The sequence below is a fragment of the Tursiops truncatus genome, chromosome 4, assembly GCF_011762595.2.
Source record: "Tursiops truncatus isolate mTurTru1 chromosome 4, mTurTru1.mat.Y, whole genome shotgun sequence".
In the NCBI taxonomy this organism is placed as follows: Eukaryota; Metazoa; Chordata; class Mammalia; order Artiodactyla; family Delphinidae; genus Tursiops; species Tursiops truncatus.
The window spans coordinates 18,878,776-18,904,551 of NC_047037.1; the positions used below are offsets into that span (position 1 = coordinate 18,878,776).

Sequence of the window (25,776 nt, forward strand, 5' to 3'; positions counted from 1 at the left end):
CACCCGTCTTTGAACAGTCAAATTAGTTCTGCACGAACCCAGCTGCTGACGTGGAGCACAGAGGAAACTCTTAAATTGAAGTATAGTTGATTTAAAATATTGAGTTAGTTTCAGGTGTATCATAGATGACTCAAACATATAAAAAGATGCTGAAATTCACTCATCATAAGATAAATGCAAATTAAAACTATACAGAGATATTATTTCTCACCTGCCAGATTGACAATAATTCAAAAATTTGACAATGCACTCTGCCAGCAAGCTGTGGGGAAACAAGCACTGTCAGACAATGCGAGTGATAATGCAAAATGGTAAAACCCCTGGTGAAGTGAATTGGGCAATATCTAACAATAATAATTATGTATTTACCCAAAAAAAACCCCTTCTAGGAAACTATCTTGATAGTAAACCTCGACAAATATGAAAGAATGCATGTACAATGTTCTTCATTACAATATTGTCTGTAATAGTAAGATACTGAAAACAATCCAAGCAGCCACTAATAAATCAAACTGTGGTACAGCTACATGACGGAGCCTTATGCAGTCATAACAAAAAAATGTGAAAGATTTCTATAAACTGATATGGAGTGATTTCCAGGATGTATTGTTAAGCGAAAAGAAAATGAGGTGCATATGGTATATTACTATGTAAAAACTAAGGGAACATAAGGATATGTATATATATTTGCTTGTTTTTTCAAAAAGAAAGAAAGAAAGGAACACAGGAAGGATAAAACAGAGACTAAGGAAAATATCTGTTTATGAAGCTGGAGAGGTCAGCGTGGAGGAAGGATGAGAGTAACACTTCTTTGAGTATACTTTTTTATATTGCTCTGACTTTGGAACCAAGTAAAAGTTGTTCATTAAAAAAATGTAATAAAAAGATTTTAAAAAGCAAACCCTAAAATTGACTATAAAAAGAAGCAAATGAATCTCTGTACCAAATTATTATCAAGATTTTTTTTTTGCAGTCCCTTTTGACCCCAGAACATGTCTCACTAAGGATTTACAGAGGACTGTGTTCAAAGTTACTTGAATTACTCTGCTCTGTACTAAACACAGTACCCCAATTACACATCCTTGAGGGCCTTATATTCTAAAGAAAAGAAGGATTGCAAAATATTTAAACTCTACTTCATACATTTATGTTTGGTAGTAATATCAGAATTGTAATTCTAAAGTTGTTTTTTATATATTGTAGAATAAAGCAAAAAAGTAAGTATGCTAATGCTGTTAGGAACTAAGATTTTCAGTGCAGTCATGTAGAATGTTTTTGGTCTTAGAAGATGCCTGTGGAAGTTTTTCCAATGAAGCTTCATGATGTCTGCAGCTTTCTTTTCAATGATTGAGAGAGAGAGAAAAAAAGAAGTACAGTGATAAACATAAAGCAAAGGGAACGAAACATAAGCAACTGTGAATCTAGTTGAAGGATAAACAGTGACCTTTGTATAACTCTAATTTTTTCAATTTTTCTAAGTTCAAAATATTTCAAGATAAAAATGTCTAGAATAAGTAATATATCTTATTTGGCATTTTATAAAACACAGTTTGCTATTTAACTCTAATCAGAAACACATCGTTTATATCAGTAAAAGTAAGCTAGATTTTGCTTCAGTGAGAAGCAGCATCAAAGTATCAAGGGCTTAGAAAATCAAAAGTTTATTTCTTGCTCATGCTCTCTAACCATTACAGTTAACACAGAGGGTCTGTGCAAAAGGAGAATGGGAGTTACTGGGGCTCTCTCACAAATAACGAAATGAACACACACAACTCATTAATCACGTGACCCACCCCACCCCCCTAAGGGGAGTCAGAGATGGGAGGTAGGGGAATATCTGATGAGTAGTATAAGGGACTCATAACTCGTTCATTATGTTTTATGCCAAAGTAAACACTGACAGACGTAGGACTTAGTCATTAAGAGCACAGATTCTGCAGCGAGATTATCAATCACAGTTCAATCGCTTGCCAGCTAATCTTGGACAAATTATTTAATCTCTTTTTTGCCTCAGTTTCTTCCAGTATAAAAATTAGGTCTAATAAGAGTAACTGCTTTGGGGAAACATTAGGTGATTTAATACAGTAAAAGCATTTGAAATAATGACTGGCATACTACCATCATCAACAGCATTCTTATTTTACGGTATGAAATTCAGCATAATGCATTAAAGAAAATTTGTGATGCCCCTCCTGCAAATCAAACAGGAGAAAGATGTGCAGTGAAAAGTAAATTTCTCTCACATCTGAGCCTGATCAACCAGTTTTTCTCCCCAGATACAATTGTTACCAGCCGTGGCATTTATGAATTTATTGCCCTTTAGACCCAAATCCCCCCTTCATTTCTCTGCTTGTGATAATCACACATCTTTCATTTTCCGGCTGACACGATGTTAAAGTTGGCCAGTAGGGGACGCTGAAGGGACTCTGGAGGAAAAATGGGCTGCTCTTCCTGGATTTAGTGGGCTTTGCGTTCTTCTTGCTCCTGTGGTGCTGCGCTGGTGTGTGGGAGACCCAACGATGGATCTCACCCCAGCAAGTTCCGTGGGTGCCCCCGCCGGTTCCCCAGGGTCAGCTCAGCGACAAGCCTGTGAAGCCGCTTCCTGGCAGCTTTCCAGTGAGTCCAGTCATGGCCCAGCCAGCTTCCCACAAGTTCCACAGTTCTTCCCATGAGGCAGTTTCCCGTTGAGTTTCATCAGCACCCCCCAGCTAGTGATTTCTTTCCCAGCAGCCTCAGCCTACAGTTTCCCCAGTAGAGGAATTTTCAGCTTGTCAGCCTGCCCTGTGACTTATAGTTTGTCAACGGTGGGCCAGCTCCGACCTGAGGCAACCCAGCAAAATACTACACCATCAGAGGGGCTGCCCCCTCTGTGTCCAACCTTGAGGATCTCACTCTTCCAGGTTCATTCCTTTATTGGGTACCCTTTCTCAGACCTAGTGTATTCTTTTTTATTATTATCATTATTTTTTATTGGAGTATATAGTTGATTTACAATGTTATATTAGTTTCAGGTGTACAACATAGTTGACTCCATATTTTTATAGATTATACTCCATTTAAAGTTATTATGAAATATTGGTTATATTCCCTGTGCTGTACTTTCATCCTTGTATCTTATTTATTTTATACATAGTAGTTTGTACTTCTTAATCCCTTCTCCCTATCTTGCCCCCCGACACTGGTAACCACTAGTTTGTTCTCTATACCTATGAGTCTGTTTATTATTTGCTATATTCATTCACTTGTTTTATTTTTTTAGATGCCACGTGTAAGTGAAATATAAAATATCTGTCTTTCTCTGACTTACTTCCCTAGACATAATACACTCCAGTTCCATCCACATTGCTGCAAAGATCAAAATTGCATTCTTTTTTATGACAGTAATATTTCATTAATATTTTATATATATATATACATACACATATATATATGTTTATTCATCTATTGATGAACACTTAGGTTGCTTCCATAGCTTGGCTGTTGTATATAATACTGCTATGAACACTGGGGTACATACATCTTTTCAAATTAGTGTTTTCATTTTCTTTGGATATATACCCAGGAATGGAATTCCTGGATCAAATGGTAGCTCTGTTTTTAATTTTTTGAGGAACTTCTATACTATTCTCCATAGTGGCTGTACCACTTTACATTCCCACCAACAGTGAACAAGGGTTCCCTTTTCTCCACACCCTCTCCAGCATTTGTTGTTTTGTGGTCTTTGTGATGATAGCCATTACGTCAGGTGTGAGGTGATATCTCATTGTGGATTTTATTTGCATTTCTCTGATAATTAGTGATGTTGAGCATCCTTTCATGTGCCTATTGGCCATCTGTATGTCTTCTTTACAAAAATGTCTACTCAGGTCTTCTGCCCATTTTTTAATTGGGTTATTCGGTTTTTTGAGTTGTATGAGCTGTTTATATATTTTGGATATTAACCCCTTATCAGACATAACATTTGCAAATATCTTCTCCCATTTGGTAGGTTGTCTTTTTATTTCGTTGGTAGTTTCCTTCACTCTGCAAAAGCTTTTAAATTTAATAAAGTCCCATTTGCTTATTTTTTCTTTTGTTTCCCTTGCCTGATGTGACACATCCAAAAAAAAAAAAACATTGCTGGGGTGATCCTGGCAAGCCAAGCCTGATCACCAGGCAGTTCTCTGTCTGCTGCCTTCATGCTGTGAGCACAGTTTTCAAGAGTGGACTCTTGGTTTCTCACAGCCCTAAGTTAAACTCCACTGCTTTTCAAACCAGCTAAGTGTTCTCAGGGTCAGAAGCCCTAGGGTATTATTCAGAATTCTCTTATTCCCATTTAGTAAATTATTAATCATTTTCCATATTAAACCGTCACTATTCAAATTATTGTGTAATTTCTGTCTCCTGAATGGATCCTGACAGATAAAACAGTTCCTTGTAGTAGAGACATTCTATGCCTATATAATGTGTGTGTAAAGATAGATAGACAGAGAGATAGATCATACCTTTTTGTTATATAAATAGCAATATTATATACAGTGTTTGTCTAACTCAGCCAACGTTGCATATAGATTTATCTCATTTTTAACAGTTGTATAGTATTCCATTATTATAGACTGCCATTATATGGAATAAATTATGCCATAATTTATTTAACCAGTTTCCTATTAATAGGGAGTGAGATTATTTCCAGTCTTTTTCTTCACAAATAATATAGTAGTATTCTTACTTGATAGGTCCGTATCCCTATGTGCAAACATACCTTATCTGAAAAATCACTTCCTGGAAAAACTCTACCTTCTTAAATTCTCTCCAAACTATTTCTATGTCCACTTCTGCCACTGTATTATAGGCATTTTTCTTTTTAAAAAATTAATATTTAGTAATTTTCATTAATTAGAACTAAGAAAGCATTTTGTATACATTTTAATTGTTTAAAGAACATGTAAAATCCGTGAAAAACATATTCCAAGGAAGAGTATCATCAGATGCTCATCAGACAGGCATGGGCATGCATATATACACACAGAGAGACTTTATGTGTTCCCAGAGCATAAATTTCTTCTTGAGAATCCATTACATGCTTTTAAAAGTTAGTAACATTTTCCTCACACTTGTGCCAAATTGGCCGCTAAAGTAATATAAAAATGGCTGAAAATATTTTAATATATTCTGAAATACTCCTCAATATAACTTTATTCAGCATTTCATTCTTGCAGCAGTTAACTGACTGTATCAGGTACCACTTCTTTTATTAATACGTCTGTTTTCTAGACCATTGAAACATATTTTGCTCTTCTTTCCCCTATTCTCTATCCAGTCAGTCCTCAGGTCATATTATTCTTTTTCTTTTCCTTTTTTGAAAGTGAGGCATATTGAGATATAATTTCTATATAATGAAGTTCACACTTTATAGGTATACGATTTTGATAAACGTATATGACTATGTCAACTCCACCACAATAAAAATACTATATAAAGTATTTCCATCACCCCAGAAAGTTCTACGTGCCTCTTTATAGTCAACTCCTACCCCCACCCCAGCCCCTGGTAACCACTGATCTTATTTCTATACCAATAGCTTTGTCTTTCTCAGAGTCATACAGTATGTAGTCTGGCCTCTTTCACTTAACATAATGCTTTTGAGATTCATCCATGATGTTGTAGTATCAGTACTTCACTCCATTTTTATTGCATAGTATTCATTCATGAAGGTAAAATGTAGTCATCCATTTACCAGTTGAGGCTTCCAGGTTTTCGTGATTATGAAAAAGCTGCTCTAAACATTCCTATACATGTTTTCACTTTTCTTGGGTAAATATCTCAGAGCGAGATTGTTGGGTTGTACGGTATGTGTATACTTAATTTTGTAAGACACTGCCAAACTGTTTTCCAAAGTGGCTGTACCATTTTGCATTCCCACCAGCAACAAATGAGAATTTCTGTTGCTCTGCCTTTGGCCTTCTTTAATTCTGATGGAATTACTGCAGTAGTCTCTGGAATGACCTCTTCGTTCCATGCCTTCCAAACTCTGATCCATCCTTCAAACTGAAACCAGACCAAGACTCTAAAATGCCCTCCATTCTTAAGTGGCTTTGACTTCCTCAGGATAAGATCCAGACTCTCCGGCCTGACATACAGCTCAGACTCTTCGAGCTCTGAGCTCCTTCTCACGCACCCTCCCAACAACATCCATCCATTGTGTCCCACTCGGGCAGCTGGACACAGCCGAGCTCTACTTGCTCCGAGTTGCAGAGTGGACCACTCTCTGTCCCGCCTCAGTGCTTCTGTGCAGCCTAAGGCACTTGTTTGGGCAGAGCATTTATTTTCTACTTTGTATTCCCAAGATGAAAGCACCCTCTGAATTTTGGGTAGTGTTGGCATTTATGCAACTATCTACCAGGGAACTTTTTTTTTTCTTCAACTATGTTTTATGAACATTTTCAAAAATTCAGGAAAGTTGAAAAACTAGTGCAATGAACATCCAAATTCAGTTCAACAATTGTTAACATTTTGTTACATTTGCTTCATTTATCTACCATATATCCATCCTTCACCTCCTCCGCCTCCTTCTTCTTCTGCAAAGCTATTTCAAATTTCATATTGCTGCTAAACCACTTGCTAAATCCATCTCAGGTGTACCTATCTCCTAAAAATGAGAACAACCTGCTACATAACTACACCACTTCTACACCCAAAATAAAACAACTTCTAATATAGTCTAACACTATCTATATGGGTATTTTTCCAACTGTCCCCAAAATGTATTTCATCGTGTTGTCTTCCAGACCAAGATCCAGTCGAGCTGTATACACTGCATTTATCCCCCAGTGTATATTTATCTTTGACTGAGTCTCAGTTTGCTCAGCTACATGCTTCTGTTAAGCTAAATGACTCAGTTCTGTCCCTGCCCTTCCTAGGAATCTCCTGTGAAACCCCAGCTCCATTCAAAATTCCTGGGACTTTTTGTACTTCCCAGAAGCCTATGCTTAAATCTATTGGAGATTCAATATTTTGTATTCCAAAGCTCTTGAACTTTTGTATTTCCCCTATCAGACTCTGAGCAGAGCATCTTGAGGGCAAGGACGGGTGTTCTTCGCCTCAGTAGTCTCCCCACTACGTAGTAATTGCTCAATACCTATTTAAAGAATAAATGGTGGAATATGGTTTCTCTTCACTGTGAAGAGCTGGAATGAATAAATGGACTCTAGAGGGCTGGGAGTCAGGGAGAAGAGGGTAAAGGGCAGGTACGACAAGAGTCTGAGAGGTCATTCCAGATGCAGAATATTGCTCAGGGAACTTTGGGTATGAATCGTATATGACTTCCCGTCTCTCAGGAGGCAATATGCTAGATGTTTACCATTAGCTGGAAACAAATCTAGAATCCAGCCGCGCTATAGACATTCTGGGCCAGATAGTTCTAGAGAAAGAATTATAAACACAAAAACGAAGAAGACTGCATCCCAATGGTCCATTTTTGTTTACGTAGCTATTCTGCTGCTGCTTTCCTACTGTGTTTTGAAGGAAACATCCACTCCCAGTGGGTCCCTGGGTTGGACCGGGATCAGAGCTTTGTGCCCACGGTGAATGGGGGAAATCACAGTGCATCCCCTCTGAACTCCCAGGATGAACTCTCTTTCTGAATATTAGCCTTTGCTGCAGTTCAGCTTTTATCTTGGCGGCAAATCTTTTCCTTTGATAAACTTCTTTCAGTTACCTCCTTCTTCTCCACTTCCAACCACCTATGGAATTAATTCCGGGATGATATATTAATTCTGTTTCCAGAGTGACTCTGAGACTGTACACAAGGACTATTTTAGGTGGAGTGTTTCCTCTTGAGTCACCTTGTCCCTTGGTAGCAGGCATCCTGCGGATTTCCTCAGCTCCGCTGTTGAGAACAGGAAGCCAAGGCCAAAAGCAGCCAATAAGCACGGCAGCCCGGTGACTCTTCCCGGTTCCTGGAGGACCAGCACGAAAATCCTGATTTAGGAAGAATTCCTTGACAAGAAAATCGGGAGTTCACTGGAGACAAATGGCTTCAGGAAGGTTTTTTTTTTTTTTTTATGAGTACACATCTTTTTTTTTTTTTTTTTTTTTTCCAGGAGGCAGGTTAAGAAAGAGTTTTCTTAGGAGAGAAATTAAGTAATTTTTAAAATTGTCCAGGGAGACTTCATTAGATGCTCTGATTAATGGGATAACCAAAGATAAGGAAATTGCTTATGTCCCCTTTTCACAATTTTATCAAGTTTTTCAGCCAGTCATATCCTCCTCATTCACTTCTGTCACCCTTGCTGAACAGTCTTCCAAATGGTGTTTGGTCCTGCACCAACCCCCCTCCAAATCTTCATAACTATCTGTGACATGAAAGCATCATTAGAGACATCTTTTGGGGCTTGACCAAGACTGGGATATACTAGTCATGCATGTTTCCCTTCCCTGACCCCGTCTCCACAGCAGACATCAGTCATTTATCTGGCCTGTATGCTTCTCCCACTGAAACCAGTGTGTCTTCAAAATAGCAATGTAGGCAGCCACTACCAAAGAATCCAAATATCTAAACTTGAAACCTATTTGCAGTGAAGAAGAGGGGCTTAACGCCTAGACGTGTGTCAGGCCAGGGTGAACATGGTGGAAGAGTTCAAAGAATATGTTTTAAATCTTGGGCTTAACTTCTAGTTCCTGGAAGTTTAAAAAAGTTTTCTTAGATCCATTGTTTTACATGCAAAATGGAGTTAATGCCTTCAGTTTAGAGTCATGGTGAAAATTTATTGTTTGTTTGTTTTTAATGTATGTGAAAGCTTCTAGCACAGTGCCTAGCACAAAGATACTCAAGAGATGTCAATTTATCATGATTATTTTGAAGGGGGCCCTGATTGGGAGCTCACCTCACTGACACTGAAAATTCCTAGAAGCCACAGCACTGATAGGTGGGAACTGCTCAAGGATTCTACCCTCCATAAATTTTAACGAAAGGTATTCTTTTTTTTTGTATCTTATTTATTTATTTATGGCTATGTTGGGTCTTCGTTGCTGTGCATGGGCTTTCTCTAGTTGCAGCGAATAGGGGCTACTCTTCATTGCGGTGTGCGGGCCTCTCATTGCGGTGGCTTCTCTTGTTGCGGAGCACGGGCTCTAGGTGTGTGGGCTTCAGTAGTTCTGGCACGCGGGCTCAGTAGCTGTGTCTCATGGGCTCTAGAGCGCAGGCTCAGTAGTTGTGGCGCACGGACTTAGTTTCTCCTCGGCATGTGGGATCTTCCCGGACCAGGGCTCGAACCCGTGTCCCCTGCACTGGCAGGCGGATTCTTAACCACTGTGCCACCAGGGAAGTCCCATTAACAAAAGGTATTCCTAATCACTCCTCTCCAAAGTACAAAATATTGACAATAAAAACTTATGAAGTCTCAACTAAACCCTCTTAGAACCTTGCAAATAAGTCGGTAAAACACTGTTCTTTCTGGGTTTCTTGGTAGCCAGTTACCCTCTTCAGGATTATTCTGTTCTCCCCCTTCCTTTTTACCTTATTTCATTGCCTGTTAGAATCTCTATGACTGATGTCTTAAGGTGAGAAATATTTAAAGCCAAATTAAACAGTTTCAGTTTTTTTTAACATCTTTGCTTAAAAGTTGATGGGAGAGGGGTGGTTCAATATTGACTGGAGAGACTGTAAATTTCAATGCTGGATGATACTGTGATCATTTCCCACCCTCAGTTCATTCCCCCTCAAGGTTACTTCCTTTGGTTCCTTGAAGAGTGTTGCAGCTGGCTTTCCAAATGCAGTCATTCTCTCCCAAACTACCATTGTTATAATAGTTGATTTTAATATTCATTGCAAGGAACCATTCCAATATCCAGCCGTCTCAGTTGCTTTCTTCCAATCCTCCTGCTTTCCACCCTACTTAGGCCACTCACTCCCATGGTCACACCTACTAGTCTGCTAGGGATGCCATGACAAAATACCACAGAATAGGTGACTTAATCAACAGAAATGTGTTTTCTCACATCGATGGAAGCTACAAGTCCAAGATCAAGATGTTGGCAGGTTTGGTTTCTCCTGAGAACTCTCTCCTTGGCTTGCAGATGGCTGTCCTCTTGCTGTGAACTCCTATGTCTCTGTGCACAGGCACGTCTGGTATCTCTCTGTGTGTTCAAATTTCTTCTTCTTACAAGAACATCAGTCAGACTGGATTAGGGCCCACTCTACCAGCCTTGTTCTAACTAAGGCCCTCTCGCCAAATATAGTCACATTCTGAGGTTATGTGGCATCAACATATGAATTTCAAGGGAGCAAAATTCAGCCCAAAATATACCTCTAGACTGTCTCCACCAATTACTGAAACATCCTAATCTCTAATTCCAGCATCCCTTCTTCCCAATCACTGCCTTCTATCTTTCCAGATCTCTTTTGTTTCCATTTTTTAATTGAAGTATAGTTGATTTACAATGTTGTGTTAATTTCTGCTGTATAGCAAAGTGATTCAGATATATATATATATATATATATATATATATATTCTTTTTTTATATTCTTTTCCATTATGGTTTATCACAGAATGCTGAATATAGTTCTCTGTGCTATACAGTAGGACCTTGTAGCTTAAACCATTCCATATGCAATAGCTTACATCTGCATCTTTCCAGCTCTTTATCTCTCTGCTACTCAAAACCAGTAATTCTTCAACCATACTGGGACACACAATCTACAAATCCAACCCTTTTTTTACTGTCCCTCATATTCTTTTGTCCTTACTTCCCTCCTTCCTTCCACAGTCCATCACTATAATCACTCTCTTATATATATTCTTGATTCCTTTGTCCCCTCCCCTCTCTTTATGATACTTGCCTGGCAAACTTCCAATCCTGGTTGATTCCAGCTTTCTTACTACTCTCTGCCCACACCTCTGCAGTTGAACTGCACTGGGAAAAGCACTTGACCATGCTGCCTAGTCTCACTGTAAATTCATGACCTCAAGAGGGCCCTCAGTGCCTGCCAGCATCTGCCACATCTCTCTAGACCTTTCACCATTCTGCTTTCCTAGGCAACTGTTTCACACCTTCTCCTCTCCCTCCAAACCTGTAACATCCTCTCTCCGTGTTCATTCTCAGCTGATAAACCTGCTTCTGGTTTTACTGAGAAAGCAGAAGCAATCAGAAGTTCCCACCTCTCCAATTCCTTATGCTCTGTCTTCCTTCTGTTCCTAAGACAGAGCTGCCCAGGCTGCTAGCTCAGGCCAGCTCCTCCATCTGTGCACACATTCCCACTGCTTCCCATTTACTCAAGAACACAGCTCTAGCAATTCTCCCCAGTTTCTCTCTTCCACTCTCCTCCCCTCCCCAACCCTCAACAAGAATATTCCCAACAGTATAGGAATGTGCTATAATTTTTTCCTTTAAACTTTTTCCCTGGACTCCCACTTTCCCTCCAGCTAAACTCTCCAAAAGTGTTACCTCTTCTCTCTGTTTCCAATTCCTCTTTTCTCATTCTCTCATGAACACATTCCCGTTAGACTCATGTCTGTCCCACCACTAAAGGTCCTTCTATCAAGCTCATTGATGACCTCCACATGGCTAAGTCCAATAGCCATTTCTCAGTCCTCCCACATTGCTCGCTCTATAGGCAGCCTTAACTCTAATTGATCACTTCTTTCTCAACTAGGAACTCGACTTCCAGGATAAGCTCTTCGTTCTTCTAACTCACTGGCCACTTCTCAGTCTCCTTTGCTGACTCCCCCTCTTGTCCCCAAACTCAATTCACTGGACTTCCCAGAACCTAGTCCTTGGGTCTCTTTCCTAACTACACTCATTCGTGCATAGTGTTTCATGTCTTTAAATACCATGTATACACTGACAACTCTCACATACTCCATCCCAGACCTCTTCCCTGAGCTTCATATTTGTGTATCCAACAGCCTAATTGGCATTTCCTCTTGGATTACTAATAAGTGTCTCAGAACTTGGTATGTCTGAAACTGACCACCTCATCTTCCCCTTCCAACCCTGCTCAACCTGCTGTTTTGCTCAACTTCATTCTTCCCTTGCCCAGGCCCCAAACCACGTGGCCATCTTTGACTCCTCTCTTTCTCTTCCATTCAAGCTGTCACCACATACTGTTGGCTCTATCTTCAAATTATAGACAGAATCCAGCCTTTTCTCACCATCTCTGCTACTACTGTCAAGGTCTGAGCCACTATCTCCCATGGGAAGCCTGGATTGGTGAAATGGCTTCATCTCCTTTCTTTCACCCATACCCTTCACAGCCTAATCACAACACCGCAGCCAGAGTGAGCCTTTTAACGTGTCAAGTCATTTTTCTACTCAAAACTAATCTCAGATGTTACTGCTCTTCCCCTCCCTCTCTTGGCTGCAGTGACAGTAGTCTCCTCCCTGGGGTTCATTCTACCCCAGTGCTTTTGCACACTTTCTATTTTCTCTGCCTACAGTGCTTTGCCCCAAGTTCTCTACAGGACTCACACCCTCTGCTTCCTTCAGCTCTTTGCTCATGTCACCTTCTCAGCAAGATCTTCCCTGACCACCCCATCAGAAATGTCATCCCCAGCCCCATTCTCTGGCACTCTTGCTTGTCCTTCCTTGACTTATTTTAGCCACACTTACCACTACCTGATAAGTTATATGTGTTACTTATACATACTTTTTATTGTTAGTCTCCACTATGGTAGAATGTAAGCTGCATGAGGGCAAGGATTTTGAACTTTCTTGTTCACTGATCTCTCTCCCCAACTCTTAGAACAGTGCCTGACACATAGCAGGTACTCAATAAATATTCAACCAAAGACGTTGTTGCTTTCCCCATCATCCCCAAAGCTCTAGTAAATGTGATTTTAGGTTGCTTCTATGGCCCTGGGGGGAGGGGGTACGGAATCTAGTGACCAGACTTTGTTGATGCACTTTGCTAAAAACACTAGAGGAAGAAAAAACAATCACATCCATTAGGGGGTGCCACGAAACCTCTTTGGAACCCACCATAGTTTGACTACTAGTTTCTAGTTTGTTTTATTTGAATCCCAGTGTGGCTCCAAGTAGCTCCATTTTTTAAAAAATATAAGTATAATACAATTTAAAAGTATTCATGGAAAAATAAATTTTTATTGTCTTGAATTAAAAGCAGTTATGTTATGGAGTGTTAATACTTTCTGGAGGATAATACAAATTAAATATAAATACTTCTGGGGCTTCCCTGGTGGCGCAGTGGTTGAGAGTCCGCCTGCCAATGCAGGGGACACGGGTTCGAGGCCTGGTCTGGGAAGATCCCACATGCCGCGGAGCAACTAGGCCCGTGAGCCACAACTACTGAGCCTGCGCGTCTGGAGCCTGTGCTCCGCAACAAGAGAGGCCGCGACAGTGAGAGCCCTGCGTACCGCGATGAAGAGTGGCCCCCGCTCGCCGCAACTAGAGAAAGCCCTCGCACAGAAACGAAGACCCAACACAGTCTAAATAAATAAATAAATAAATTTATTAAAAAAAATACTTCTAGGGTTAAGATTTTCAGGGTTCATGATACAAAACTCTTTGGGTATTGAGAGGAATAAATAAGCAGACTTTACTTCTGATCTCTGTACCATTTTGACCATCATGTTCCTATAACTGCTTTTTTATTATTAATGACGGCTCCCATTTACTGCCTGCTCCTTCTCTATCACCTGATACTGTGTTTTGCACACATAATCCTGTTAACCCACACATTAACTTTGTGGGGAAGGTACTGTTTTTTAATCCCCATTTTCACAACTTAGGAAGTTGAGACTTGAGAAAGTTAAGTTAAGCAGGGTTCTGAGGTTACCAGCAGACAGTGGCAATGAGGTCAGGCAACCCTTGAATCCTTTTGTTTTGTTTTGTTTCATTTTTGGCTGTGGCACGCAGCTTGTGGGATCTTAGTTCCCAACCAGGGACTGAACCCGGGCCCTCGGCAGTGAAATCACAGAGTCCTAACCACTGGAACGCTGGGGAATTCCCAACCCTTGAATTCTTTTTTTTTTAAATTAATTTTTATTGGAGTATAGTTGCCTTCCAACCCTTGAATGCTTTACACCACTGTCTACATTATCTTTAACATATTAGTGCCAAGATTCCTTCCCATAATATTCTCCTTATGTCATCAGAACTACAGGATCTGTAGCTCTTTAAATTTAGGGCAATAACTTGGAAGGGAGTAGAGAATGGACTTGAGGACACGGGGAGGGGGAAGGGTAAGCTGGGACGAAGTGAGAGAGTGGCATGGACTTATATACACTACCAAACGTAAAACAGATAGCTAGTGGGAAGCAGCCGCATAGCACAGGGAGATCAGCTCGGTGCTTTGTGACCACCTAGCGGGGTGGGATAGGGAGGGTGGGAGAGAGGGAGACGCAAGAGGGAAGAGATATGGGGATATATGTATACGTATAGCTGATTCACTTTGTTATAAAACAGAAACTAACACACCATTGTAAAGCAATTATACTCCAATAAAGATGTTTAAAAAATAATAATAATTTGGAACAGAGAATTCCTAAATTCACTTCAAACTTATTACTCATAAAGTCTTAATCAAATTACCCCAATTCTTTTACCTCTTTTTCCTAGGCAGTAAGAGATATGAATTTATTCCTGTTATTATTTTATTGCGAGGTAGAGATAATAGATGTGAACTCTTTAGAGGAAAGCAGTACCCGTCTTATAACAATAAACTCATCAACTGTGATGTCTTGTTTTCCTAACTCACCAGTCTTTCCCTTTCTTTGTCCTTTTTGTGCCCCCTGCAGTTTAAACAGTGCTTGGTGAGTAGCGAGCACACAATAAAGAACACTGAATAAAAGACAGATACATAAAGTCAGAATATTTGAGCAAAACGCACATCCGGTGCCAATATAAGATTCCTTGGTGGTTTTCTCTTTAACCCCCTGTCCACTGTGGGGTGAAATTTGCCAGACTCCATTCCAACCGCCCCCCTCCAACTTCCTTCTGCAAACATGCCCAGGATTCAGTCTTGAGTGCTCTAATCCAGAGGAAAATGACTTATTTTAAAAAGCAGTAAAAACACCACATTCCTTTGGCACAGGATGAAGACCAGCTCAGCTTTTCAGCCGTTGATCTTTGTCTATTGTTCTCCAAACAGTAAACCACTATTTCCACACCGACAGATTGCAGGCTGCAGTTCTGTCCGAGTCCTGGGCTCCTCATGAATATGAACTGAAGGGCTCTGACCCAGAAAGTGGTAGGTAATCTCGGGGAGGGGGCAGGGGGGAGACAGGTAAGGAAGAAAAACAGGCCTGATGTAATTCTACACTCTTGAAATCTCCTGCAGGTTCTGAGCAGGGTAACATGGGGTCTTGGAAATGTGGAAGCTGCCTGAGTAGTCTGCTGATTCCTCTTGCACTTTGGAGTATAATTGTAAACATATTATTGTATTTCCCCAATGGGCAAGCTTCCTATGCCTCCAGCAATAAACTCACCAACTACGTCTGGTATTTTGAAGGAATCTGTTTCTCAGGTATTATGGTAAGTGTGACTTTGGAGACTTGGGATTGCAGAAGGGGGAGTTTTTACTAAGCATGAACTTGTTCCTAGTGAAAATGATGAATCATGGAAAAATCATTCTTCTAATCCTTGGTTTGGGTTTGGAAGATGGAGGGGGGTGAAAAGGCAAGTAGTCCATGAGGACTTGGAGGGTAGCTTTGTTTTCAGTAAGCTGCTGATTTATGTAGCTCCAGCAATGCAGGAAATTAGTCCTAATGAAAGTTGGTGGGACACTGGCCTATAGAAATATTATATCCTCATGAAAGCTGTGCGTCCACTAATGCTATTTAATCTCCAGTGGCACTGCTCTTTCCTAGAAAGGATTTTCTGTCTGTACTCAGGATTTCTCTAGCTTGGAGTGGTATTAAGACAGTGGGAAAAGCAGAGATTTGAAGATTCAGACAAACTTGAGTTCCAGTCTAAGCGCTGTCATTTGTGTCATGAGACTTTAAAGCAAGTTACTCAATGTCTCTGGGTGGGTGTTGATGAAAACTAAATCAAAGTATGCACGGTAAGAATCCATGGATGTTTTTCCGATGACTTTGTGCTCTTTAAAAACAAACTGATAGTAAATCATGTTGGCAACTCAGAGGAAAAGAAGTTTTTCCTGATCATATCATTTCTAAAAAAAAAAAAACACACTGTGCACGGTAAGCTTTCTATACCAACAAGAATGCAAAAAAAAAAAAAAAAAAGAAAATCCATTATAATCTATCTCTACATCTTTGTGGGTGTTTAATTATTATAACATTTGAATAAATATGTTGGAAAGCAGTTTCATTTATTTGTCATTTTGCACGTTAAATTAATAAACTTTGAAATATGAATACACAGTGCTGCTGAAGGTGCTATGTGCTAGGTACATAATGACTGTTGGTGGTGGTACTATAAATAAATGCAAGCCTTTGGGAGACATTTTTCATATGATATATTAAGATCCATGAAAATGCTTATGTCTTTTGACTTGGTAATCCTAAACCTGAGCATACATTCTGAGGAAATAATCCAGAATAAGGAAAGAAATTTATACATAGATGTTTGTGGCAGCATTATTTATAATAGCAAAAAACTAGAAGCATCCTAGCATAGGCATGGCAAAATAGATTATGGTCCATTCACTTTATAAAGGATGAAAATTGTAGTTATGAACATGTAGTAACATGGAAAACACATGTTATTTTATATTAAGTGAAAAAAGATATAACAAAATTGTGAATACATTATGATTGAAATTATGTAAAATATACACATGTTGGAGTACATACTTAAAAACATGTGAGAGTAGTGGTATTTTGGGTAATTTTCCTCCATTATTCTTGAGCCCTCTGTATTGCAGCTATATTTTACAACAAAAAGGGAGAGAAGTTTCTCTTTAAACACGGGCTATGCCTGTGTTTCTCCTTTGGCACAGGACTCTAGGATCTAGGTCTAATTATTTCTAACAATATTGTAATGAGGCTGGTTACTGCACCTGGTTTATTGTGGCTTATCTTGTCATTGTTTCTCTCAATATATAATTGTACTAAGTGGAAGATTTGCAAGACATTACTAAAGTTAAACAAGAATCTCTTTAAAATTGTGTTAATTAATGGTGTTGAAAGGAGGAGAATGTAGGACTGTTTGCTTATATTCCATGTAAAATTTAAAACTGTAAAAAGAACCTATTCTCTAGTTTTCACTGTCTAGGAATTCTTGAAAAATATTCTTTCAAGATCAAATCCTTTTTGGAGAAAGGAGAGGAATATAGATAAATAACTAAATGGATAGATAAATAAATCATGGCTGAAGGAATTTGGAAACTGGAAATATTCACTACAAGGAGTAAAATAACAATGAACTCAACTACAAGATTCAGTACTGAACAGTAGAAGGAAAGGATAGGTGGAGAATTTGCCAGAAGCAATTCACAGTCCATACCTGCCCAAACCAAGGACTATAATCTTGGGTTGACCAAAAAGATAGTTCGGGTTTTTCTGTACCTGAACGAACTTTTTGGCCAACCCAATAGTAAAGAAATCCATGTTCTTTCTGGAACTTGAGCCCTTTCTCTAAGATACCAAGAAAGGGAAGTAGAATACACTGAATTCTCCCAGTTTGTTGGCTTCATACAGACAAAACCCACTGGAAAATCTGAATCTAAGATGATCTGAATACTCGGGGACATTGAATTTACTTTACTTTGGATTAAGAGATTTAGTTTCAGAGTAACCATACCTTTCACCTGGATTCCCAGAGGGCAGTAAAAAGAAAGAGGCTGGCAAATGGCAAAGTCTGGTGAATGGTTTTCCTTTGTCCTCCACAACTGAGTCAGTGAGAAGTGCACGCTTGCTGCAGAGGGTGGTATTCTCATGTCCATACCATTTGCCCCTCCTTAATCATTAACTTTTGATAACTGATAACTATAATAACAGCTAACATTTATCAATCACATGTTATGAATCAAGCACACTATTCAAAATTTTACGTACAATAGCTCATAACAACCCAAAGAGGTGAGTTCTCGGCACCATTTTGTAGGAAAGGACTCTGGAGTGCATACAGTTATTAAGTGGCAGAACCGGGATTTGAACCCAGAGCTACCTGATCCCAGAGTCTATGCTCTGAAGCACTGTGCTCTGATTCTGAGCATGAATGCAAACTAGTATTCCATTTCTGATATCTTTTCTCTTCCCTACTATAGATGCTTATAGTAGCAGCAATTCTTCTTGTACTGGAGAATGATAACAACTATAAATGTTGCCAGAGTGAAAACTGCAGCAAAAAATACATGGTAAGAACAATAGTGTTTTGAGGATGGTTGAGTGTGCTCTGGCTTTCTTTCCTCTCACTTGGGGACGTGAAAATATTGACACTATTGTACCCTCTCCATCATCCTTTCAGTTCAGAGCCCAAGAGTTTCCTCCAAATATTATCTATTTTGTCTACCGTTTTCCTCCACTTTTGTTCTACTGATATTCTTCTAGCAATTCAATATTTAAAGATACGTGAAATTAGAAAATAAGATTACCTTTTCCTAACTGGGTTTCTGTGAGTCTATTTTTTCCCTTATCAACTTTATTGAAGACTAATTTACATATAATAGATGCCATCCATTAAAAGTGTAAAATTCCATGAGTTTTGACAGTTAACTCTACCCATGAAACTAGCATCATAGTCAAGATATGGAACATTTTCATCACCCCCAAGAGATAATCGTTGATCTCTTTTTGTCATTATAGATTAGTTTGTATTTTATATAAATAGAATCATACAGTATTGGTCTTCTGTATCTGGCTTCTTTCACACAGCATTAGATTTATCTCAGAGTCGGGTATATATGATGTACATTTTTAAAGCTAGAACTTTAAAGATAATTAAAATAGAGTGAAGAGAGAACAATACAACCACATTTTCTAAGCCTATGCTCAACACATAGGCACTGGGTTCCTGTATTTCCACCATCATCCACCTCCCCCTCCTCCTGTCATCATCATTTATTCATATTTGCATAGCACTTCATAGTTTGTTCACATTTACCCAATGAATTATATCATTGCCACTCCTGCTTTATAGATGAGTCACCTGTGACTCAAAGAGAATATGATTCATTAACTAGGAGGAGCTTTGCCAGAGGTCTGGGAGGCATTCTTTGCGGCAGTGGTTCCACATGTTGTCTGCACATTGCAATGATCTGGGAGCTTGGCCTTAGAATCCCACCCCCAGAGACTCTGACTTAGTTGGTCCGAGGTGCAATTACATTTAAATATGCGGCCAAGATGGTATGGCTTACTTTATTTGACTGTTGCTTTTGGAAGATTAAATTCGTTGTTTAATTCACCATTGTGCCCCTAGTGGGGAAGAATTAGAAGACCAAAATACTCTCCCTCTGTGTGTGTGTGTGTGTGTGTGTGTGTGTGTGTGTGTGTGTGTGTGAGTCTACTTTCTTAACCAATTGAATCAAACATCCCCCAGTAACTGTTGGTATTATACTACAGAAAAGCTTTCAAAATGGTCTAGGTGAAGCAATGGATTCAGGTAAATTTTAACCTACGTACTCAGGGAATTTCTAGAAAAGAAATGTTTGTACCCTTAAGTATCTAATAAAAATCCATGTGTTCAATTTGCCTTAACTCATGATTAGCATCTCCAGCACAAATGGATGCTAGAAATAACGTAGAGTCTGGACACTGTCATAGTCAACATTGGATGAGATGACTGGCATCTCAGTGGAAAGAGCAGGAGGAAGGGAGAGAGGATTCCCTGGATTTTCTGCTTGGTTCTTTCAAAGTATGCTCTAGGATAGGGGTCCTAACTGATATGCCCCCAGATGCCAAATACCTGATGGCAGTGAAATATGTGAAATATGTAGACATTAGAGCAAATTTTCTATTTAAGGAAGAGAGGGAGCTGCTACTCAGGTCCAGCCAATTGCTACCACTACAATATTGGGCAATAATTCTCAATTTTCAGTAGGAAGTAGAAATATGGAGTTTTAAGTAAAACTTCACAACTATAAAATGTTGGCAATTAATTCTCATTTAAACTAAATAAAACACATCTTGCAGGCCAAATTTGAGTCTGCACCAGTTTGTAACTTCTGAAGCTCTGGAATGGAAATTTAGGTCATCTAAGATTCATTTTGTAGAGGAGAAAAAAGTTTCCTCAACCCTCTTTGGGTCCCTGGTTGGGTCTGAAAATTAATCTGATGACAGGTTAACATGAGAAAAGCAAACAAATTTTATTGAATTTTCACATGTACATGTGTGATTTCACAAGAGAATGAAGACCCCGAAGATGTGACTAGAGCAGGAAGCATCTAAACTTTTTAGATAAAGAAATAATAACTTTGTGAAGAATTAACAAGACAGAGAGATTTGGGTTAGGGATAGAAAAAGGTGAAGAAGTAACTAGGAAAATAAGGTTTAGTTAAACAACATTTATTTATACAGAGTTCTTGGCCCCAAATTTTAGTCTCTGGTAATAAGAATGTCTTCCTTCCTCCAGGTGCAGGGAGGGTATCTTTCACCTGGGCGTTTTATGACCTGTTTCAGGGAAGAAGGGTGAGAAGGTCGGGGAGGTTAGAGTGAACTTCCCGCTTCTGCCATTTCCACAAACTCCTTCGGCTTAAGATATTAATATGCCAAGATGCCATGTTTTGGAGCAGCACGACCTGAACCCCATTCCTCTGTGGTGTCGCATCTTCTGCCAACATTCTGTGGGTTGTTACCACTGGAAAACAAATACTGGCCAAATAAGGGCACTTGAAATAATAGATAATATTTTGATTATGCTTTTCACTTTTCAAATAATTTTTATATGCATTGTATCCTTTAATTTTTGAAACAGCCCTATTATGTAAGCGCTGTAACCATCTACATCATCTACGTTTTACGGACAATGACACTGTGACTCAGAGAGATTCTTATTCCCACTTTATTTTGAGGCTTACTTTGATTGTGCAATTGTATCCACTCATTAGATTGTAATTTATACATGTATACATACATATATATATATATTATGCTATGGTTGTAAATTCACCAAATGGAGAAATTCTTCACTGATTTTTCCAGCAAACTGCTTAAGGCCATTTGGTAAATAAGGAGCTCAATCTTTTGAAAACGTCCTTCTTCCTTTTTCAAAGATGACATTAGCGAATAGGTAAATATTTTTTACAAAGTATAACTAACAGAAATCTACTGTAAAAAAAAAACGTATTTATCTCATTCCATGACAAGGCAAAACTCTATTAATAATCAATATGAGAAACATAACTTGAAAGAGCTTTCCATCATATGTAAAGTTGCCAATGAGATTACTAGTATCAAATTGGAAAAAAGCATAATTGTTCTTTCCTTCTTTGTGTTTTTAAAATACTTTTTTTCTGATTTTCCATAATGACCATGTATTGATGTTACATTTATAAAATAACTCCAAGCAAAGAAATATCATTTGATATAAACTTTGTTCCAAAACTTGCAGGTTTTTTTGTTCTTTTTCTGGTCTCAGCTTTTGAATTTATCAACTGGCCACTGCATGTTTCTGTCTGGCCATCCTACTCTCACTCGAAATCGACGTTTTTTAAACTAAATTAAATTTTCTCCCAAGCAATACTGCTTTTCTTGGCATCCCTATTTTTGTCTCCTTTTCACTCAAGTCCCAAACTCTGGAATTTTTTTCAGCCCATCTCCAGCTACTCACTTCCTCCTCAATGTCTTTTTGTCCAGTGCATGTCTTTGTTGCCACAACTTGATGTTTTCTCCACATGGAATTCTTATCTGGGGGCTCTCTCACTTCTGGCTGGTGAGCCCCACTGCCGGAGTAATTTTCCAAAATCATTTATTGGTTCATGTCACTTCCTTGCTCAAAAATTAATTCCATGGCTTGTTAGAAAAAGAGCTATTCCAGGTCTAAGGCAGCATAAATTCAAACTGATCTTGGGACATCTTGTGCCAGGAAGCAAGGAAGTGTTCAAAGAATGATAAGGGTATATTGAAGGGTACAGGAATTGACTTGAAGGGATGTTCCCACTGGTCATATTTGACCATTTGAGCATTGAAAGGAATAATAACAGTTATGAGTTATAACATAATGAATTAGAAAATCCATGCGTCCACAATATTACAGAAAGAGAGGGGCAGAGGAGAGAAACGGGAAATAGAATTTCTTCTGTACAGAAAAATGATAACTTACAAATGCAGGAGAAATGAAAAATTAGAAAAGCAGTACATTACAACCGCTTATTGTGATAATCGGTGATCAGTGAACATGAGGGTCATCAATAGATGCTAAATCCACCTGTTGACATGTCTTTAGGGAACAAGATATGACACAGTCCCAAAGTATTACCTCACAAATGCCTTCCTAATAGCAAAGTAGAAAATGGACATTTATAGATCTGAAGGACACCACTTTAACCAAGAGATCAAATTTAGCATCATCAGTAGCAGTGAGAGGCCCATAATGTACCCACGCCAATCACATGTTCTTGCCAAAGTGTTTAATCCAAGTCCAATTGTGAGGAAACAATCAGAAAAGCCCTGAATGTGGGACTTTCTACAAGACCACTGGTTGGGATTCTTTAAAAACAATTTAATATCCTGAAAGAAAAAAGGCAGCAAGACTAGTGTAGATTAAAGGAAACCAAAGAGATGTAACCTTGTGCCTAAACCTTCATTGGATCCTGTACAAAAAAAGAAAAACAATTGCAGAATAATAGAATATCTTTATTCTTGGGACGTAAGTGCTGGTGCGTTTAGGGGTGAGATATCCCAATGTCTGCAACCTACTTTCAAATGGTTAAGCGACAAAAATGTAAATAAATATATGTGTTTGTCGATGTACATATACATACTGAGAGAGAGGGAGAGAGAGCAAGCAAAAATGGTAAAATCGTCACAAAAGTTGAGTCTAAGAAAGAGGTACTATACTTTCAACTTTTTTGTAGATTTGAAAAAAAATTTTAATCAAAGGCTGTGGGAGAAAAATCCACTTACTCTGAAGGATGAAGTCCAGTCTCCTTGATCCAGCATCCAAGGCCACCTTCTGCCTGGATCTCCCAAGTTACACTCACGTTATAAGTGATATAAGGGCTGGATTGTGTCTTATCAGCCCTGCCTTCTCAGTTTTAGCACCATGCCAAGCTTCTCCCCTCTACTCATCTGTAGGAACCCCTTTTAGATCAGATCAATCTACTTAAGTCTCACAACTTAGCTTGTATGGATCTGGTGGTGAACATTGCTCATTCTTTCTACTCAAATGAAAATACCCACCTCCCCTTCAATCCCATGCTCACTTGAGTATAAACATGACCATCTAGGCTAACACATGATATTTCCCCACATATTCCTGTGTGCGAACATATTCAAATATCATCTTCATAAGAGAAAAACAAGGATCATAGCTTTTGATTCTTAGAGAACCCACCCTACCTAGAAAATAACGTCTTCAATAAAGAAGTATAGATTGATTGATCACATCCTTTCATTGCATTTATGTATGAGTTGATCATTATTTCGATATCAAAGCTCCAGAAAAAAAGGGGAGAAATTTAGTAAATTAACTAATTTTCTCTATGGAATGCCAAAGGAAAAAATCATTTAAAAACTTATTTTTAAGATCAAGTGGGTTTGGATTAAATGTTTCCTTTTTTTCTGTGGACATTTGTTATTACACAGGCTGCAGTAGGCTTGGATGACTAGGGGAAGTTACCTATCTGATCCCTTATTCACAATATCCCCTTGTCTCATTCTATGGCACTAACCTTCTTCTATGTTTAATTTAGACACTGTTGTCGATGATCTTTTCTGCCCTTGGAATTGCTTTCTCTGGATACTGCCTGGTCATATCTGCTTTGGGCCTTCTTCAGGGCCCTTACTGCCGCACCCTTGATGGCTGGGAGTACGCCTTTGAAGGCACTGCAGGACGGTAAGGAATAATTCCCTGATTTGGGAGGAGGTCTGAAAGTCAGAAACACCTGGCTGCATGCCCATACTCATTTTCCATGACCACTTAGCGGTTCTGTGTATACCTTAGTCCAAAATGTTCCTAATAGTTTGCTAATGTCCAGACCAATTTGTTCCTACACTGAACTCTGTTTAGATCTTTTTTCCTCCAGTCTTTTAATGTCACATGCATTCACTATTTTAAGGCTGTCGTGGACATTTCTGGATGAAAGGCATGTTTCTGCCGTACTGCAGAACAGGGCTTCGTCGTTATCGGGGTCTGGTAATTGCTGGAGCTTGGGGCTTGGGTGGCTCTGGGAAGTCAGTCTTGTTTTGTGGCCAGGCTGGACATGGAGTCTGTTACAGATGTGAAAGGGCTTGGCTGGGAGAGAATCACAGTGCCGTTGGATGGTGCTATCCGGAGCTATACCATTAGGGGCCACATGGAGGTAGAACCAGGCAAGGTGGGCAGCCAAGTGAGATTCAGGGACATGAGTAGGTGCAGGAGTTTGTGGAAGGAGCCAAGAGCTTATGGGGCATGTACTGAACAAGAGTCCTAGGGGTAGCCTTGCTCCGAAGGCTGGTAGTTCAGTCAAGCGTTGAGGGACCCAGTCCTGGATCACAGAATGCCTCACACTGGCATTGTGCTGGCTCATGGCCCTACCAGCTCGGGAGGGAGCAGGGCCCAGACAGAGATACAAGAAGATCTACTCAATCTCTCCCTGTCTTGTACTGCACAGACAATTCCAATGGAATAAAATGAGGGAGTGTCGGTACCATTCCCTGGGGAAGTTACACTTTCTTCTCAAATCCCCATGGCTGGCTCTATTGTTCAAAGCCCACATCCATTTGGAGCTTTACCTGCTCACCTCAGCCTGCACAGCACAACTGCTTCTGTGCCCATAGCTGCCTTTATTCTAAAGTGTCTACCCCATGCTGTGAGCAGAGCTCTCCCTCAGGTCAGGAGAACCTAGAAAATTACTTCAGGTCTTTCTGAACACTTGGAGGAGACACTCCTTTGGGATTGAAAGGGCTCAGGAAAGGGGACCCTAATGTAGAAAGTCCCACTGGGTACAAAGAGTCGTTCTTTATGCCACCAGCCCCTGAACTTTTCCCCACCCCCAAAACAAGTAAGCCTCCAATTTCAATGCAGGAATCTCAGGCTGCCCACATGCCTCTTCATTCCTCCTTTAAAGTTGCCCTAGATATTTGTATTCACCTGATTCCGTGTTTAGAGGTGAAAAATTGGAGGCCATGAAGGGAAGCTAAGTTTCTGGGCCCCTAAAGAAGTTTCCAAGGCTTGGTGAACGCAAGGTGGAACAGCTGTTAATGTTGAACAAATCAGCTGAAAATTGCCCAGATCACCTCTTCATATGTACATTTATTCAACAAATATTTATTAAGCACCTACTATGTCCCTGCCTTGGATTAGGTGCTAGCCAATCAAAGATAAATTACACAGGTTCACTTCCCTCTAGAAACTCACACAGATTTGACAGAACGTTCTGCTGAGATGGAAGCCTTAGAATGAACATCGCCCTTAGAGCACAGAGCTTCAGTGCTTGTAGATCTGGGTTGAAGTCTCCCGTCTCCTACTTACAAACTGTATGGCCTTAGACAAATATCTGGATATCTCTGAGCCTCTGTACACTGGAGATAATAATCATTCCTACCTCACAGAACTGAAAATTAAACAGAAGTAAAGCACAGCTTAGATTTAATAAATTCTCGACATGCCAGATTTTATTATTAAAATCATTACTTTGCATAACCTTCTATACCACATGATGGTCTTCCATCTGCCAAGTTGACAGCAAGTTCAGCCATGAAGTTCAGCCACTGGCACGGTGACCAGCGAGGATCC

General features: G+C 39.5%; 1 protein-coding gene and 1 long non-coding RNA gene across 5 annotated transcripts in view; one reads left to right on the forward strand and one right to left on the reverse strand.

Moving 5' to 3' along the window:
• Window positions 1-2,473: 2,473 nt before the first annotated feature.
• The window catches only part of TM4SF18 (transmembrane 4 L six family member 18), a 28,835-nt gene continuing 5,532 nt past the window's right edge, over window positions 2,474-25,776 (forward strand). The window contains exons 1-6 of one of the 4 annotated variants that reach the window (XM_073803714.1): window positions 2,506-2,900; window positions 8,843-8,952; window positions 15,089-15,187; window positions 15,278-15,471; window positions 18,170-18,259; window positions 23,753-23,895. In XM_073803714.1, coding sequence (XP_073659815.1) covers window positions 15,295-15,471; window positions 18,170-18,259; window positions 23,753-23,895 — 410 coding nt within the window. In that variant the 5' untranslated portion in view covers window positions 2,506-2,900; window positions 8,843-8,952; window positions 15,089-15,187; window positions 15,278-15,294. Of the gene's footprint in view, window positions 2,901-8,842; window positions 8,953-15,088; window positions 15,188-15,277; window positions 15,472-18,169; window positions 18,260-23,752; window positions 23,896-25,776 lie in introns of all 4 variants that reach the window. The other 3 variants (XM_073803713.1, XM_019934335.3, XM_073803715.1) reach the window with 3 other exon arrangements.
• LOC117312119 (uncharacterized) overlaps window positions 20,193-25,776 on the reverse strand; it is a 51,587-nt gene continuing 46,003 nt past the window's right edge. The window contains exon 6 of the long non-coding RNA XR_004526266.2: window positions 20,193-20,697. This is a non-coding gene — a long non-coding RNA (uncharacterized lncRNA). The remainder of the gene's footprint in view (window positions 20,698-25,776) is intronic.